General features: G+C 42.2%; 1 protein-coding gene across 2 annotated transcripts in view; it reads left to right on the forward strand.

Annotated features, from left to right (window-relative positions):
* The window catches only part of LCP1 (lymphocyte cytosolic protein 1 (L-plastin)), a 19011-nt gene extending 6959 nt beyond the window's left edge, over positions 1–12052 (forward strand). The window contains exons 7-17 of one of the 2 annotated variants that reach the window (XM_009880955.1): positions 1–134; positions 2827–2969; positions 4657–4683; positions 5021–5116; positions 5645–5840; positions 6533–6611; positions 6763–6877; positions 7717–7850; positions 8858–8981; positions 9894–10018; positions 11473–12052. The exon at positions 1–134 is cut by the window's left edge and continues 2 nt beyond it. In XM_009880955.1, the coding sequence (XP_009879257.1) occupies positions 1–134; positions 2827–2969; positions 4657–4683; positions 5021–5116; positions 5645–5840; positions 6533–6611; positions 6763–6877; positions 7717–7850; positions 8858–8981; positions 9894–10018; positions 11473–11605 (1306 nt within the window). In that variant the 3' untranslated portion in view covers positions 11606–12052. The remainder of the gene's footprint in view (positions 135–2826; positions 2970–4656; positions 4684–5020; positions 5117–5644; positions 5841–6532; positions 6612–6762; positions 6878–7716; positions 7851–8857; positions 8982–9893; positions 10019–11472) is intronic. The other variant, XM_009880962.1, reaches the window with a different exon arrangement.
* Positions 12053–14763: the final 2711 nt, after the last annotated feature.

The raw sequence follows: 14763 nt of genomic DNA on the forward strand, positions 1-14763 counted from the left end.
CATTGGGTGCCATGTTGTCAACATTGGAGCTGAAGACTTAAAAGAAGGGAAACCTTACCTGGTTTTGGGTCTTTTGTGGCAAGTCATCAAAATTGGTCTCTTTGCCGACATAGAGATCAGCAAAAATATGTATGGCTCTTCTTTTCAGTGCTCTGCTGCTATCACTGAACCATCTTTATGATAAAGGTCTTTTAAAAAAATCCTTAATTCATTTTTTTCTTCTAGTATTTGTTGCCTGTCTTCTTGACTGCTCTAATTTCCCTTGCTCTTCACAAGTTCCAGCACTCCAAAATCCAAGGCTGTGTGTAGGCTTGTATGTGCCTCCATACAAGCAATTTCATGCTTCTTGGGTCTGGTCTATACCGAGGTATTTTGGCACTAAATCTGGGATAAGGAAATGCTAAACTGCATTCAGGAAGCTTTACTCTTTTCTTGCTTTTGATTGCCAAACATCTCCTCTTTCTTTGTGAAATCAGAATTACAGAATAATTTAGGCTGGAAGGAACTTCTGGTGAACCAGGGTCCACCCTGGTTCAGTCATCCAACTACCCATTTACAGCCATACCAGTCTCAAGGTTAGATGAGGTTGCTCAGGGCCTTTTCCAGAACTCTCTGGGCAGCGTGTTTCAGGGCCCAACCACTCTTGCTGCGAGTTCTTTTTCTCGTATATCTAGTTGAAATTTCTCTTCCTGCACATTGTGACTGTAACTTCTCATCCTTTTGCTGTGCATACTGGGAAAATACAGCTCTGGCTGCTCTGTAATTGCTGAAGACAATACTTTGTCCCCTCTCAGACCTCTTTCCAGGCTAAAGAAACCCAGTTTTCTCATCCTCTTCTCATGTATTACATACTGCAGCCAACCATCATGGTTTCCTTCCACTAAACCCGCTGCAGTTTGTCAATGTCTCTCTTGTACTGGGGAGCCCCAAACTGGACACAGCACTCCAGATGTGTCTCACCAATGCCAAAATTCTCCATGAAATAGCTTCAGTGTGAGGATGTGGGTGTGTACATGCAGACCACATGGCACTTCATCTTGCTGGTTTGTTCCCTGAACGTCTGGATAGTCCGCTTAACCAACAGTGACACTTCTTTCCTCCAGTTACCATGCAGCTCTGGATAGTCCGCTTAACACTTCTTTCCTCCAGTTACCATGCAGATATTCCTTTCATTGCTTCACGCTTTGCACATTAATATCCCTTTCATAGCCAGAGCCACCAGTTTCCAAAGTTCCCAGTTCCCTTCCTTTGTAGGTAGCCTTACCCTGCTTAATAGCTATTTTTCCCTTTCTGGTATTTTCTCCTTCACTTCTCATCTCAGACTTCATTTTGTCAGGATAGACAAGCCAAGATCATTTCTATTTCTTTTCAGGTTCTCTCTTTGCCTGATAGTCCTTCTCTGCAGCTGTTTCAGGTGAAATTCCCCTTTCTTGAATATGGCACACTGTATTTCCAATGAGCTCTCATAAGCACATGGTATCATGGCAGTAATACATCCCAACCTCTATGGGAAATACCTGGGATGCACTAATATCATGTTTGGTTTTCCCCTGGTCATATCGCATGGTGGCTCAGAGTGGCTCAGAGTAGCTCAGAAAACATCTAATACACTCAAGTTGTTCTCATCCTCTGTTCGTATAAGCTTTTAGCTAAGAGCAATTATTCATATTAATTCCCTAGTGAATGTCTTTGAACATAGCACTATTAAATTACATTCCATTTTTATTACTGTCATCTAGTGCTTTCTGTCTGATTTCCTGATCATCCTCTGTATTGACTATGCCACCTAGTGAATATCATCATCAAATTTTTAGCACATTGCTAGTATTTGTGCCAAGATAATTGATGCCAAAAAAATGAAAACATTAGTCCAAAAATCAATCCATGATCAACTCCATGAGAATCCTTCTTCCAGCCTGCTTCTCTCAGTGTTAACAGTGTTCTTTTAATAAAATCCACTGTCTATTTTCAAATGCTTCCATTATCTCCTTCTGGTTCAGTTTAACCCCGTAGCACCCTATATCAAACTACCTATGGAACTCCAGATATAATAGGTCTCCACTGTTTCCTTTATGCAGCAAATCCGTATTTCTTTCAAGGAATGACAAAAGATATCGGAAGGAGATCAGAGTAGTGTGACACACTCTCCCTTTTTATCACATTAACAATTAGTTCCCATGTTATTAGTTGTTCTTTTCAACACTTGTTCTAAAGCCTTTCATGCTCCAGAGATCAGATGAACATCCTGCAGTTGCAAGGGTCAATCCTTCCCTCCTGCTTCTTCCTCCTTTTATGAACATAACTACCATGGTAATTTTTCTATATAAATGGGGTATCTTCTCCTATTGACAGATGAGTTAACCCTACTGGCCCATGAGCTCATGAAGTCACACGTAAGTTCTTCAGGATACCTGTGGGGATCCAGTTTCACTGTGAAGGTCACTGAGATTTCTTTCATCTAAGCTGCAGAAAGTCTGTGTCCATTTTTTCATTCCTATCTTTGACCTATGCTCAACATCATCATCTTTTCATTAAGATCTGAGGCGAGGAAATTGGGTAGTTCTTAGACCACACTGAAATGGTCTTGCATTTCTATATGATCCACTACTAGATCCACAACTAACAGCCTTGTCCTTATTTTGTTGATGAGACACTTTTTTTTTATGTCCTCTGTCATGCTAACCCAGCTTGAATTTTGACAACACTTTAGTCACTCACTTTTAGATACTAGGGTGGAAAAAAGCGTGTGAGAGAAAATAATTATGCATTCTCCTCTACAATTATTCACAACATCTTTTTTTTTTTTTCTTTTTTTTCCCTGCTTAGCCTTGATTGCTCTTCTGAGAGAAGGCGAGAGCCTAGAGGATCTGATGAAGTTGTCTCCAGAGGAACTGCTGCTGAGGTGGGCAAACTATCACCTGGAGAATGCAGGATGCAACAAAGTCAACAACTTCAGCTCTGACATCAAGGTATGAGAAACACTGACCAACAACAGCAAAACAGCGGCTCCACACCCAAGTCCCTGTCCTCCAAACAGGGACTGTGCACTGAAACAATCCAAGTAGCTGAGACTGCTTTGCTGAACACATGCAGCTGGGTACATAAAATCATTTTAGAGGGGTTTACCTTTCTGCTCAGTAGTATTCCTCCTCCTCCTGACCTTCCAGTCATCACTGCCAGTCCCAGCACACCAAATGCCTGGGAAAGGAATGGCTGCTGGCTTTGGACAGGGCATACGGACTCTATCCACTGTATTTTTAGTTCCCTGCCTTTATTGCTGTCCTCCTTCCTAAATGTCCTTAAATGCCTCTTGACCTGGCTTTGGTTTGGAAAAGGCTGGACCTTACCCAGACATGTAACTATGTGTAGGGGAAGAGGATGGGACTCTTCCAATTCCCTTACTTGATCTTTCCTTCAGTACAACACCCGGGTTATGTGCTCCTCTGTCCCAACTTTGCAATAACCCTGCACGCACTTACCTGCAAGTTTTAATTCAGTGGGACTCTTCAAAATAATACAGCTACATCTGGCAGCACTTGCAAGGATGGGTATCTAGTCCGTGGGACTTCATGGGCTTGTGAGTGCAGATTTAAGCAGAGCTTTCTCTGTAGGACTTTCATTCTTTCTAGACAGATATATTTGAACCTCAGTGGTGCACACTGATGAGTTTCAGACGCTAAAGCTACAGTGTGAGGCCCAGCCAGCATCCCAGGGCTGTAGCAGGTATATCAGGGAGGGAGTATGAGCTGAATTCCAGGCAATCCAGGGGCTGGCTGGTACACCGACCTTGCCAGCCATGACCCAACCTGCCCGCTCCCAGCATAGCATGGGAAAAGCCCCGTGCCAGAGATGCCTGGTTATAGGCTTCACCAGGGACCGAAGCATGAAAAGTCATTTACCATGACTTGGCATACAGAGAAAAACATCCAGGAAGGCAACAGGAGAGTCTGAAAGTCACATTCGACAACACAATTTTTATTGTAACAGATTTTTGTTTCACTGGGTGGAGGTGACTGGAGAATATCCATGGAAAGGGAAGGGAATGGAGTCTTTCCCATCTTTCCGTAGAAAGGCTGGCTGAGAGGACTACAATGCAACTGATTAAATCCTATCTGAAATTGAAAGATAAATCGCACTTACTGTATATACAGCTGGAAAATAGGATGCACATTTACCTCTCAGAGACCAAGACTTCAGCCTTTACAGCCATTCTCTAATTAAGTGTGTCTCCCCACCTCACTTCTGTTATAAATAACCACTTTCTAGATATGGTGGGTAGTAATGCAGATATATAAGATTTAAAATTATTCAGGTACTTTGCTTTATATTTTGAAGAGTATTAGTTGGGTTAGTTAATCAAGTCCCTAGACACTAATATGTAGCTTTATTTTCAGTTCTTTGAGTTATTTCTGAAGTGAGATTAATATTTTCCACACATGGAAGCAACTTTACATTTCACAAGCAATTAAAGACACAACATGTTAAATCCTTGTCTTGTTGCTGCCCTTTTGCCTGAAAAATGCTGATACTGTTGTCAGTTTTAACTTTTGTCCTTGAAAACTATGCTTTCTCTTCCATAACTGTTCCAGCGTTGCTTTGAAATCTGCTTTAAACATCTGCTTTCTCCTTCTGCATTTTCTTTTATTAAATGCTCAGCAGCCTGACTTCTACAGCATTATAAAGGTATGCATTTTCTCTAATTTAATGTTCAGATTAAGTCAATTCTGATATCTCTTTGTTGTTGCTGTCCTTTTTGTAAGTGCAACATGCAGCATTTTGTCTTGTGCGTTGAGCGTTCTGCAGCACATATATACGGGCTTAGGGAAGAAATAGATCTGGCAAATACAGCATAAAGTAGGAATTGCTAAGTGCTTCCAGCTTAATTAATTTAATTATGTAGCCCAATGATTGATGTAATAAAAATCAAGCATGCAGGCACATTGTTCAGGGGAGCAATGGCATGCAAAACCTGAGCTTTAGATGTAATTTTTCCTCCCTTTAATTTCTCTGTCTGTCACAGGACTCAAGAGCTTATTACCATTTGCTGAACCAAGTAGCCCCCAAGGGAGATGAAGAAGGCATTCCGGCTATTACTATTGACATGTCAGGATTAAGGGTAAGATGAGATAAGTTTAGAGTAAATGCCGATATTTTCTGTCTGTTACTTGCATTGATGGCCAACAAAGAGCGGCACCAGGATGCCAGAACAAGCAAACTCTTTTTAGCATTGCAACACGATCTTGTATTTCAGAAATCAAAGCGTTCAAAGAATTAAATGATGTGTTTTGCCTTTCGTTAGATATTATCGCTGAAACTTTAACAACCATTGAACCACACTGATAAACTACTAATGTATAACAAGTACATTCAAACACATTTATTTGGGAATTTCACCAAACCATTCCCTTTTATATGGAATATAACTGTCACAGCGATACGGTGAGATGGCTGGATTGTAGGTAAAGTCCATTTGAAAACACAGACCTGCCATTAGCAAAAATGGGAAAGGAAATAGCTATAAATCTGACAAGGACCTGCTTCAGCAGCCCCACACCTACCCCCACACATGGAGACCCTGAGTGGGTCTTGCGTGCAGTGCCAGGCGGTGGGGTAAGGCTGATGGCCCCGTTTTCTGCTGGTGCAGGAGAAGGACGACGTCCAGCGAGCGGAGTGCATGCTGCAGCAGGCAGAGCGGCTGGGCTGCCGGCAGTTCGTCACGGCCACTGATGTCGTCCGGGGGAACCCAAAGCTAAATTTGGCCTTCATCGCCAACTTGTTTAACAAATACCCTGCCCTGCATAAGCCAGAGAACCAGGACATCGACTGGAGCTCTATTGAAGGTAAGGAAAATGCAAATAAAGGATGTTTATGGCCATCCGTGCCACAGTATCCCCAGCTCTGAGTTGATGATGCGTTAACATAACCTTATGTCCTTAAGACGTATTTTCACTGCACCGTTAGCGTGGGCAGCCTTGAGAAAGGGAGGCTGTTCTTTACCGGCATGTAGATTCTGGTATTTTGGGGGTCTATTCTGTGGATAGCACATGTTAAAAGACAAAAATATTTGTGGGATGTCTGAACCAGTACAGACTATTGAGCATGCTTGTTAGTTGAAATTAGAGTTGATCTGGCATTCCCTTAATTGAGAATATAATTTAAAAATCAGATCTTGGATAAACCTGCTGTCTGCTTGCTCTGGGTTGGGGTCAGGACCACCATTGTATGGATCATTTCTGAGCTTCGGGTCCTTCTTTCTCAGCCTCGTAGTGAAACCGTTCATTCCATGGCGCAGGCTGTTCTTGAATTCTTGAAGGCATTTCAAGGCCAATCTGCCTAAATACTATAATATATAGGGCATGAAGAAATATTACATGCTGCACCGTGCTCTCTTATTTTGCATGTCAACCAGTGTCTCCTTCTGTTTATGGTTCAGTGCACTGCAAATTCTGAGTTATGGCTTCATCAGAAGACATTTATTTTACTGGAGTGCTGTGTTTTGCAGGCCTGTTGATTGATATATCTGTTGTTTTAGGTGAGACAAGGGAAGAGAGGACATTCAGGAACTGGATGAACTCCCTGGGTGTTAATCCACGTGTAAATCACTTATATAGGTAAGAGGAGGTATTACACTTCCTTTGGATGATAAATACAGCCAGCAAATTGGGTTTTTTATAGGAAACTAAGTTTACCTCTACTAATAGTTTCGTTGGGTTCCTTTCCTCTGTTCTTTGGACAATGATATATCTTTTTTATCATTTTCAGTGACCTGTCCGATGCCTTGGTTATCTTCCAGCTCTATGAAAAGATCAAAGTGCCAGTAGACTGGAACAGAGTGAACAAACCACCATATCCTAAACTGGGTGGCAACATGAAGAAGGTACAAAAAGCTGGAATAGCTCCAGTAGTGATGCCTTATCCTCAAAGGATGTTTATATCATTTCAAACAGCAATGTGGGCACTCATGTTGCTCTCCAGTCCCAAGTACAGCACATTAAATGATTTTTTGTCTAGTCAGTGAATGATTTTTCATCCTGAAAAAGAAACATATATTTGACTCACTGGCTCTGTTGACAGGTGAACAATATTTGTAAAGCAAAAAACTTGACACCTTTTGTGTCAATATTTTAAAACTGTATTTGCAGACCACTTTTGCTACTATCTTAGTCACCAATTAGAATGCACCTTTACCATGACTCATCGCACCAACTTAATTGCAGCTGTCTGGATCACTGCCCTCCACATCAAATGCAGACAGTGATGATAAGCATTCTTGACCAGATGCTTCAAGAACCGATCACAGAGTTGCTGCTAAATACAAAGCTTTCTCCCAGCTATCTGGATGAGTAATTCCATCCAGTTAGGCCAGAGTGATTAACTGACCTAAAATATTGACTGGGACACTAATCCTTCATCTCAGTGCAATGCCATGACACTGAAGGTACCCATGAGCCATCGATTCATGTATTCCAGGGTAATCTGTTTTTCAGGTCCTGATGATGAAGTATAACATTTCCTTCTATGTTAACTGTTTACTGTGGTATTTTGGGGATGGAACTGGCTACTGGTAGTCAAACAGCTGTATTAACACAGAGCCCCAAATCTCCCATTTGCCCAGGAGGAATTGGGCTAAGCAATCCAAAGAATTTAAAGTAACAGTGTCTTGTCATCTTTTTTCCCGTATTTTTGAACCGCACTAATTGACACTGTCATTAACAGCTTGAAAACTGCAACTATGCAGTGGAACTGGGAAAGAATCAAGCCAAATTTTCGCTTGTTGGCATCGCTGGCCAAGATCTGAATGAAGGAAACCGTACGCTCACATTGGCCTTAATCTGGCAGTTGATGAGAAGGTATGGCAGACAGACACAAACTTCAGAGTGTTTTCGTATAGTCAGTTTGCATTGTAATAGTTTCCTGATGCTACCACTGGAAGGCTCTACAGGCTACATCTTTCTCACCCTGTTTGCACTTACATGCAAAGACAGAGTAACCTTTTGCTCACTCCTAGTTAGAGATGTGATCAGGAAGCACATTATCTTGTGGGCAAGGCCATTGCCGTCAGCTCATGCAGAAGATTATTATTCACACTATCTGTATAGCATGAATAAATGTTCATTGCATGGAAGAGAGAAAAAGAAGTTGAAAGGTCTCTGTATCAGGGAATGGGGAGAATGTCCTGGAAACAGGGAACTGATGCAGAAGTTTTGTAATCTGCTACCTGAAGCGGATGCAACTCAGTAGCTCTCCCCACTTCAATGTAATTCTCTGTGTGTGTGTGTTTGTGTGTGGGTTTAAGAGTTCCATAATTGGGTGTAAAAAGACCCAGTGGTTAGGAACTGAATACAGACTAAATTCATTCTATAAAGCAATCTATAGGTTTATCCGGCAGGCAATTAATCTAGGGATGTGGTAATTACTCACCATCAATTTGGGATCTCTTTCCAAGGTGTGTGCTGACATGTAAGAGAAATATTCCAGGCTTGTGTTTATGCAGAAGGTCCGTCTTAGATGAGCCAGATTTCCCTTCTGGTCTTGAAGTCAGTGATCATTTTCAAGCACTGTGTAAATGAGTCATTTACACTGAGATCCACTAAGAAGGACTTGTAGGAATTTTAAGTATGAAAAACTTTTGACACTCTCAAAATAGTGATTAGGGAACTGGGGGTGAATTAGACCAAACAGATGAATTAGCATGTTGTATTATAACTCATATATACTGTGAGTATGTGGAAAGGAGGGCAATATCAGGTCTAAGAGGACTGTTGGAGTGATCCCAGTCAAGCTGCACATGTACCGGATGGTTCTGAAATTACGGTAGACTTTGAGCAAATGCAGGTATCCTGGCTTCCCTCTTAAGGTACACCCTGAATATCCTTGAAGACATTGGTGGTGGAGAGAAGGTCAATGATGAAATCATTGTCAGCTGGGTCAATGAAACACTGACTGCAGCTGGGAAGGATTCAACCATCTCCAGTTTCAAGGTACAGTTTTTTGTTGGAAGTCTCTGCTTAGGAATCTCTTATTCAGTGTGTTTGTCTGTAAGTTATATACATTGCCTGTATATAGATATACATGCACAAACAAGCACACAATATATTATGATATCTTTAACTATATAGTTTTATTATTTTTCATTCCTTTTTAAATGCATGTTCAGATATAGAGATTTTATTCAAGGGGCTTTATTATGAATAGGTAACAGAAACATGACACGAACATAACAGGAAACGCCTTGAATGCCAGTTTGACATAGGAAATCAAAGTATGGAGCCAGGAATGATGACTGCAATTAAGCAAGAACTGCTGTGCTGTTGATTATTAAATGACAGCAATTACAAAGGACAGTATTAAAAAGAACAATAGCAATACTTTTATAATATGATAGTACCATTCAGGGGTGCTGCCCCATTTTGCAATGCACCTTATAAACACAGAGACGGTCCAATTCCAGAGAGCTTCCAATTTTGCTAACACATCTGAGATGCTTCCCAAGCTGGGAAACATTACATGGATGTAAATCATCAGTTTGCACCAGGTGAGGACAGATCCATCAGACTTCATGTAATGAGCTCAAAAGTCATCCAGCTGGTCCCCCTCACACCTCCCATCAGTAGACCTGTATCAATGTCATCTCCCCACAGCAAGCAAATTCACTAGCCCAGCACCCCATCTTTTGATTTAATGATGTTTCACCCCTTGGGGAAAAAAAACCAAAACACAAAACTTGAAAGGGTTCTTAGTCTGCCTTAGGTGAAAAATGATGCTAAGCAGCCCTTTGTGAAGATCTAAATGGTATTTGACTGAGCTGTCCATTGCTCTTGAGCCTAGACTCTGGCTTTGTGGGAGATCTGTCATCCTGTTCTCGCATCTAATTGTATTTTTCATCTATGCAGGATAGCAAAATCAGCACCAGCATGCCAGTGCTGGATCTCATTGATGCCATTCAACCAGGATCAATCAAATACGACCTCTTGAAAACAGAGGACCTGAATGATGAGGAGAAACTAAATAATGCTAAGTACGTTCATGCCAACTGACACTGAACATGAGTTACCTGCTCAAGCTTGCCTGACTCTGTCTTTGAAAACCGCTCTGCTATCATTCTCATCTGGCACAACCTCAACTGAGAAATACCTCCAGAGTTAGAAGCATGAAGGCTAGGACTTAGGCAGTAAAAAAGACTATCAATGGAAATGAAGTGTGTCATGTTATAATTTCTGCTTTAAAATTCCCTTGAAGGTATCAAAATCACTTGGCTTCACAAGCTCCTATTTTCTCTTATTAAATTTAAAAATCTTTCAGAGATCAGGGAACAATGCCAGCAATACTGAGCCATGGAAACCAGTGATTATAGGTCATGATACCTCTTTGGTCACGTACAGGTGGAATAAGGGCATATTTAAGAGAGAAGGGGGAGGACAGGATTCATGCCTGAAAAACTGGTTTTATGGATGGGATATTGGTATTTTTTTTTCCTGCGTGAAACCATTTCCTAGCAGAGAGCCAAATCCTGGGGACATTCCCCTTTCCTTTAAGATTTATACAGATCACCTCCCAGTCAAATCATCAGTTCAGTTTCTCCTTTGCTATGTGCCAACTACAAAAGAGAAAAGGATGACTGTAAGACAATCAGAGCTGCCATCATTTTTGTAAAGACTTTTCCCACTGTACTTTTTCCCTTCCATTTCCTACCATCTGTTCTCTTTCTTTCCTTGCAATCCTTCGTGTCCTTCTCTCCATGCTTCATTTCCTCATCCCTCTGCTGATGTTTTCCTCTTTTCCCCTCCCTTTCTTTCCCCCTCCCTCCCAACATGTTGCTCTGCCTTTTGGGGAGAATTTTGCAAATGTATGTGATATGCAGTGGGAAGAATCTGGGATTTCCTAGCTTTTTTAATGAAAAAATAAAGAGACAAACCCACTGGAGAACAGCCAGTAGCCATGCGACAGTGCACTCTGAGGAGGGAGATGGGTAGGTCAGCTTGTAGATTCTGGGTACTAATCAAGCAGAATAGAAGTCCCTGAATGTTGATTTTCCAACAACACTGATTTCCACCAACATCAGCCTTCTGCTTTCCATCCTCATGAATTTGTTTATGTGCGAAAACTGAGCAGCAGAGATTGAGGGGGGGCAAGAATAGAATGGTTGCTTGTTAGGGTAATCTTTCAGGGAATGGGAGACTAAATGTTTCATACCAAACTTTGACCTGCAGTCTCCCATGCTGCAGGTAATGAGTGCTCTAACCATCAGGGAATACACTCTACCTTTTACTAGAAATTAGTTCTTTATGAACCTGTGTCATATATTTCTATAGAAAAGTTTAATTTTGTCAAATCGGTAAGAAAGTTCCGAACCCAGTCTGGTACTGACCATGTAAAAAACTTCTTAACAGAGAGAAAACGAATGCTACTGCACTAATTTATTCCTTTGTTTTTTTGTTTGGTTTTTGTTTTCCCCCCACCCTTGCAATGCAGATATGCCATCTCTATGGCGAGAAAAATTGGAGCAAGAGTCTATGCCCTTCCAGAAGACCTGGTTGAGGTAAAACCCAAAATGGTCATGACAGTGTTTGCTTGCCTTATGGGAAAAGGCATGAAGAAAGTTTAAAGCACAAAAGACTTGTACTGATGCCTGGTATTCACCCTATTGATTCCGTCAAACTGGATGCTCTTCTCCGTATCAAGGAAATATGCAAGGTGCTCATGCTTTCAAGGCATGAATGTTATACACAGTTCCAGATCATACAAATGTTGTGTATCCACATGTATCCAGGAAATGTTTTGTTTTGAACAGTAATATGTGCTTGATTTCTTTGCCTTATTTTCCAATTTGCTAGATATAACCATTTCATATTCCTGAGTAAGTTTTCAATAATGAGGCCTACATCCTTTTATTAATGGATACCAAAGTTTTCTGTCAGATGTCACCTGGAGATCTTTGTCTTGGGAGGTACAGACAGCTTTTAGGATTATGAAATGTTATATACTGCTTCTGCCTGAAAATGTCTTCATGCTTCTGGTAGCATTTCTGCCTTACTTTCCTTCAGTTTGCACCTGGGATAACAAAAGGGGTTTCCCCAAGCCAAAGCAAGTATTAGTGACTATATTTTTGGAACAGTAGGATTCCCTTAGGAAATTCTTGTGCAAAGAAAGAAGTGTTTGGAGTCTGCTATGTGTTGCTGGTATATGGACTGAGCAGTACTTTCCCCTGCAAGTTATGGCTCTGCCATCAGTGGCATTACTCACAGAGTACATTACTACTCACTGAAAAAAACATACCGTAACCTGGTCCTCCAAGAACACCCAAACTCTAGAACCTTTGCAAGAAATGCTTTCCAAAGGATAATTCATTTTTATGTCATAATACACCTAAAACATGAGCAGATTGCAAAGCATGATAGAAACGAAAACCATGTTAAAGAAACTGAGGGGATATACTCAGTAGCAATAAGATAAGAAGTGAACCAAAGGGACACAGAATGATATATTTATGTAGTGAAGAAAAACTAAACTCTGTTAACTTTACAGACTTGCACTCAAAGGGCTGTGGCCCCGATTCAGGAGAGTATTTAAATGTGTGCTTGCATATGAAACACATACCAAAATGCTTCCCTGAACCCAGGCTGGGATCCTCAACGGAGCTAAATCAGCATAGCTTTGCGGCTAACAAGGCGCTGTCAATTTGCCTCAGTTGAGGACCGAGGCCTGTCTGCGGATAGTCAGTGGAATATATTTGCACTGAATCTCTTCCTTGGCTTGAGTCATTTACTGTTTTGGCCTTTACATGGATTTTACTGTGGTGAAATGCAGAAGGAGGGAATTTTGCCTTAATGCAATCCTGTTGACACGGTCTCAGTTCCCTCCCTCTCCCCCTCCCTCCCCTCAGGCCCCTTCAGAATTGCCTTAATAAAGAACCGATATTAAATGATGTGAGAAGTCTCTCCAAATAAAATGTTCTATAAAGCCAAATGTGTTATCTTTGGTTTTAGTAATGCATGTGCTAATGGGGATGTGTGTTTCATATGGCTGAAACAGGGACAGATTTAAAAAAACCCGCAGTGGGCTCGCTAGGAATGTATCTTCCATATTGTTACTAAAACTACAGATTGCAGAAAATGGGAAGGATTATTTCCTAGGTCATTTCTGTACATGCAACTCCGAGACACTGCCAAAGATGGGACACTGTGCTGGCTGGACCAGCAGCCTGACCCGGTACGATTTTCCCTATTCAGCGCAATACCCATCATCCTCTTCCTTTTCCCATATACCCATAAACTTTGCTTTTTTATGTATTCTGCAATGCAAGTGTGCCACTGGTTTCCATACTAAAGATCAAATCCTTTTCCTCATCAGGTCTGCCCTGTTCCTCTCATGAACCTATATATTTAATATAGGGTGGGAAAGGAAAAGCATCCCAAGACCCATCCCGTCTGGTTACAATATTTCCCAGTGCTGTCAGAAGAGGAGAACATCTCAAGTGTTATATGAAGGAGACATCACCCCAACTTACTGCCCATCAGGGAGGAGTTATCAGAGCACAGCCCCTACGTTCCTCCTCCTCTTTCTAAGTGTATAAGCCACTGTTGCCATACAAGAGGGCTGGCACTGAAAAGATGGCTGCTCTTCCCTTATGTTGTTTGACTCGGGAGTCCAGCAGAGGTAAACCAGAGGAAGGAAACCGCAGGCAGAAACTGTGACCACAGCATTTCCCTCAGGTGGGATGACCATGTATTTTGTGTGTGTTGCATCCATGGGTGCACGTTCGCAAACTGCAAGGGCCATTTTCGGCTGGACAGAGAGTGTGGATCTGAAAGGGTCAGGCAATCCTGCCTGAAGACAGCCCTGCTCTGCGTTCCCCGTCTCAGGGAGATGCCCTTGCCCCAGACTCAGGGGTGGACATGAGGGACGAAGAAGATGATGGATGGGAGATGGCAGCAGCACCAGGGTGTGAGGAGGGGCTTTTGCCTTGGTCCCAAATGAATCCTGGCACTTGCTGTCCCCACAGAGAAGAAGGCATTTTCAGACACAGCATTTCCCATTCACCAGCCCTTAGCAACTCAGGTTTTTTGCATGAGGGTAGGATTTTTAGAGGAGCCTGCTGAGAGAGAGAGGGAAAGGAGGCTTTCACACATCACGTATTTCCCATAGGCAAGATGTAGGACTTCAGCGCCTCTGGAGATCAAAACCTGCCTCTAGCTCAGGCTCTGGAGAGGGGCCAGGTGATGTACGCTGTTATTCGACGCGCGTTTTGTGAAGGGGGCTGTTTTTCCCTCCTCCTCAGCATCCCTGCACTGGAGCCAGGCACCCTGCCATACAGCCCTCCTTCCTCCTCCCCTGCCTCCAGGCTGCATTTTGGGGAACTATCTCTGAACCGCAACCTGTGGCTCGGCACCAGCGGTGAGCCCTGGCACCAGCCCTGGCACCAGTGCAGCAGGGAGAGACAACCACAAGATGGCAGTCACTCTACCTGGAGGTTTAGACACTGGCATCCATGCGCTCCCAAAATGCTCTCCTCTGGGAAACGAAGAAAAATGTGGGATATTTAACCCTAGGCAAAATGCTAGCACCTGCCAGTGTGCAAAAGGGAAGAGGCAGGGATACTACAGTTAATGCCTTATCAGATCTTCATCCCTAACTCTATAATCTCCCCTGAAAAATAAAGCTGCCATGGACCCAAATGTGTGGGAATAGCCACATTCTGGTACAGGAGTATAAATATTTTGACTTTTCAATGCACTTCTTTTTAATTGGGTATTCCTGTTTTTG

Source organism: Charadrius vociferus, unplaced genomic scaffold (assembly GCF_000708025.1).
Source record: "Charadrius vociferus isolate BGI_N301 unplaced genomic scaffold, ASM70802v2 scaffold210, whole genome shotgun sequence".
Taxonomy (NCBI): Eukaryota; Metazoa; Chordata; class Aves; order Charadriiformes; family Charadriidae; genus Charadrius; species Charadrius vociferus.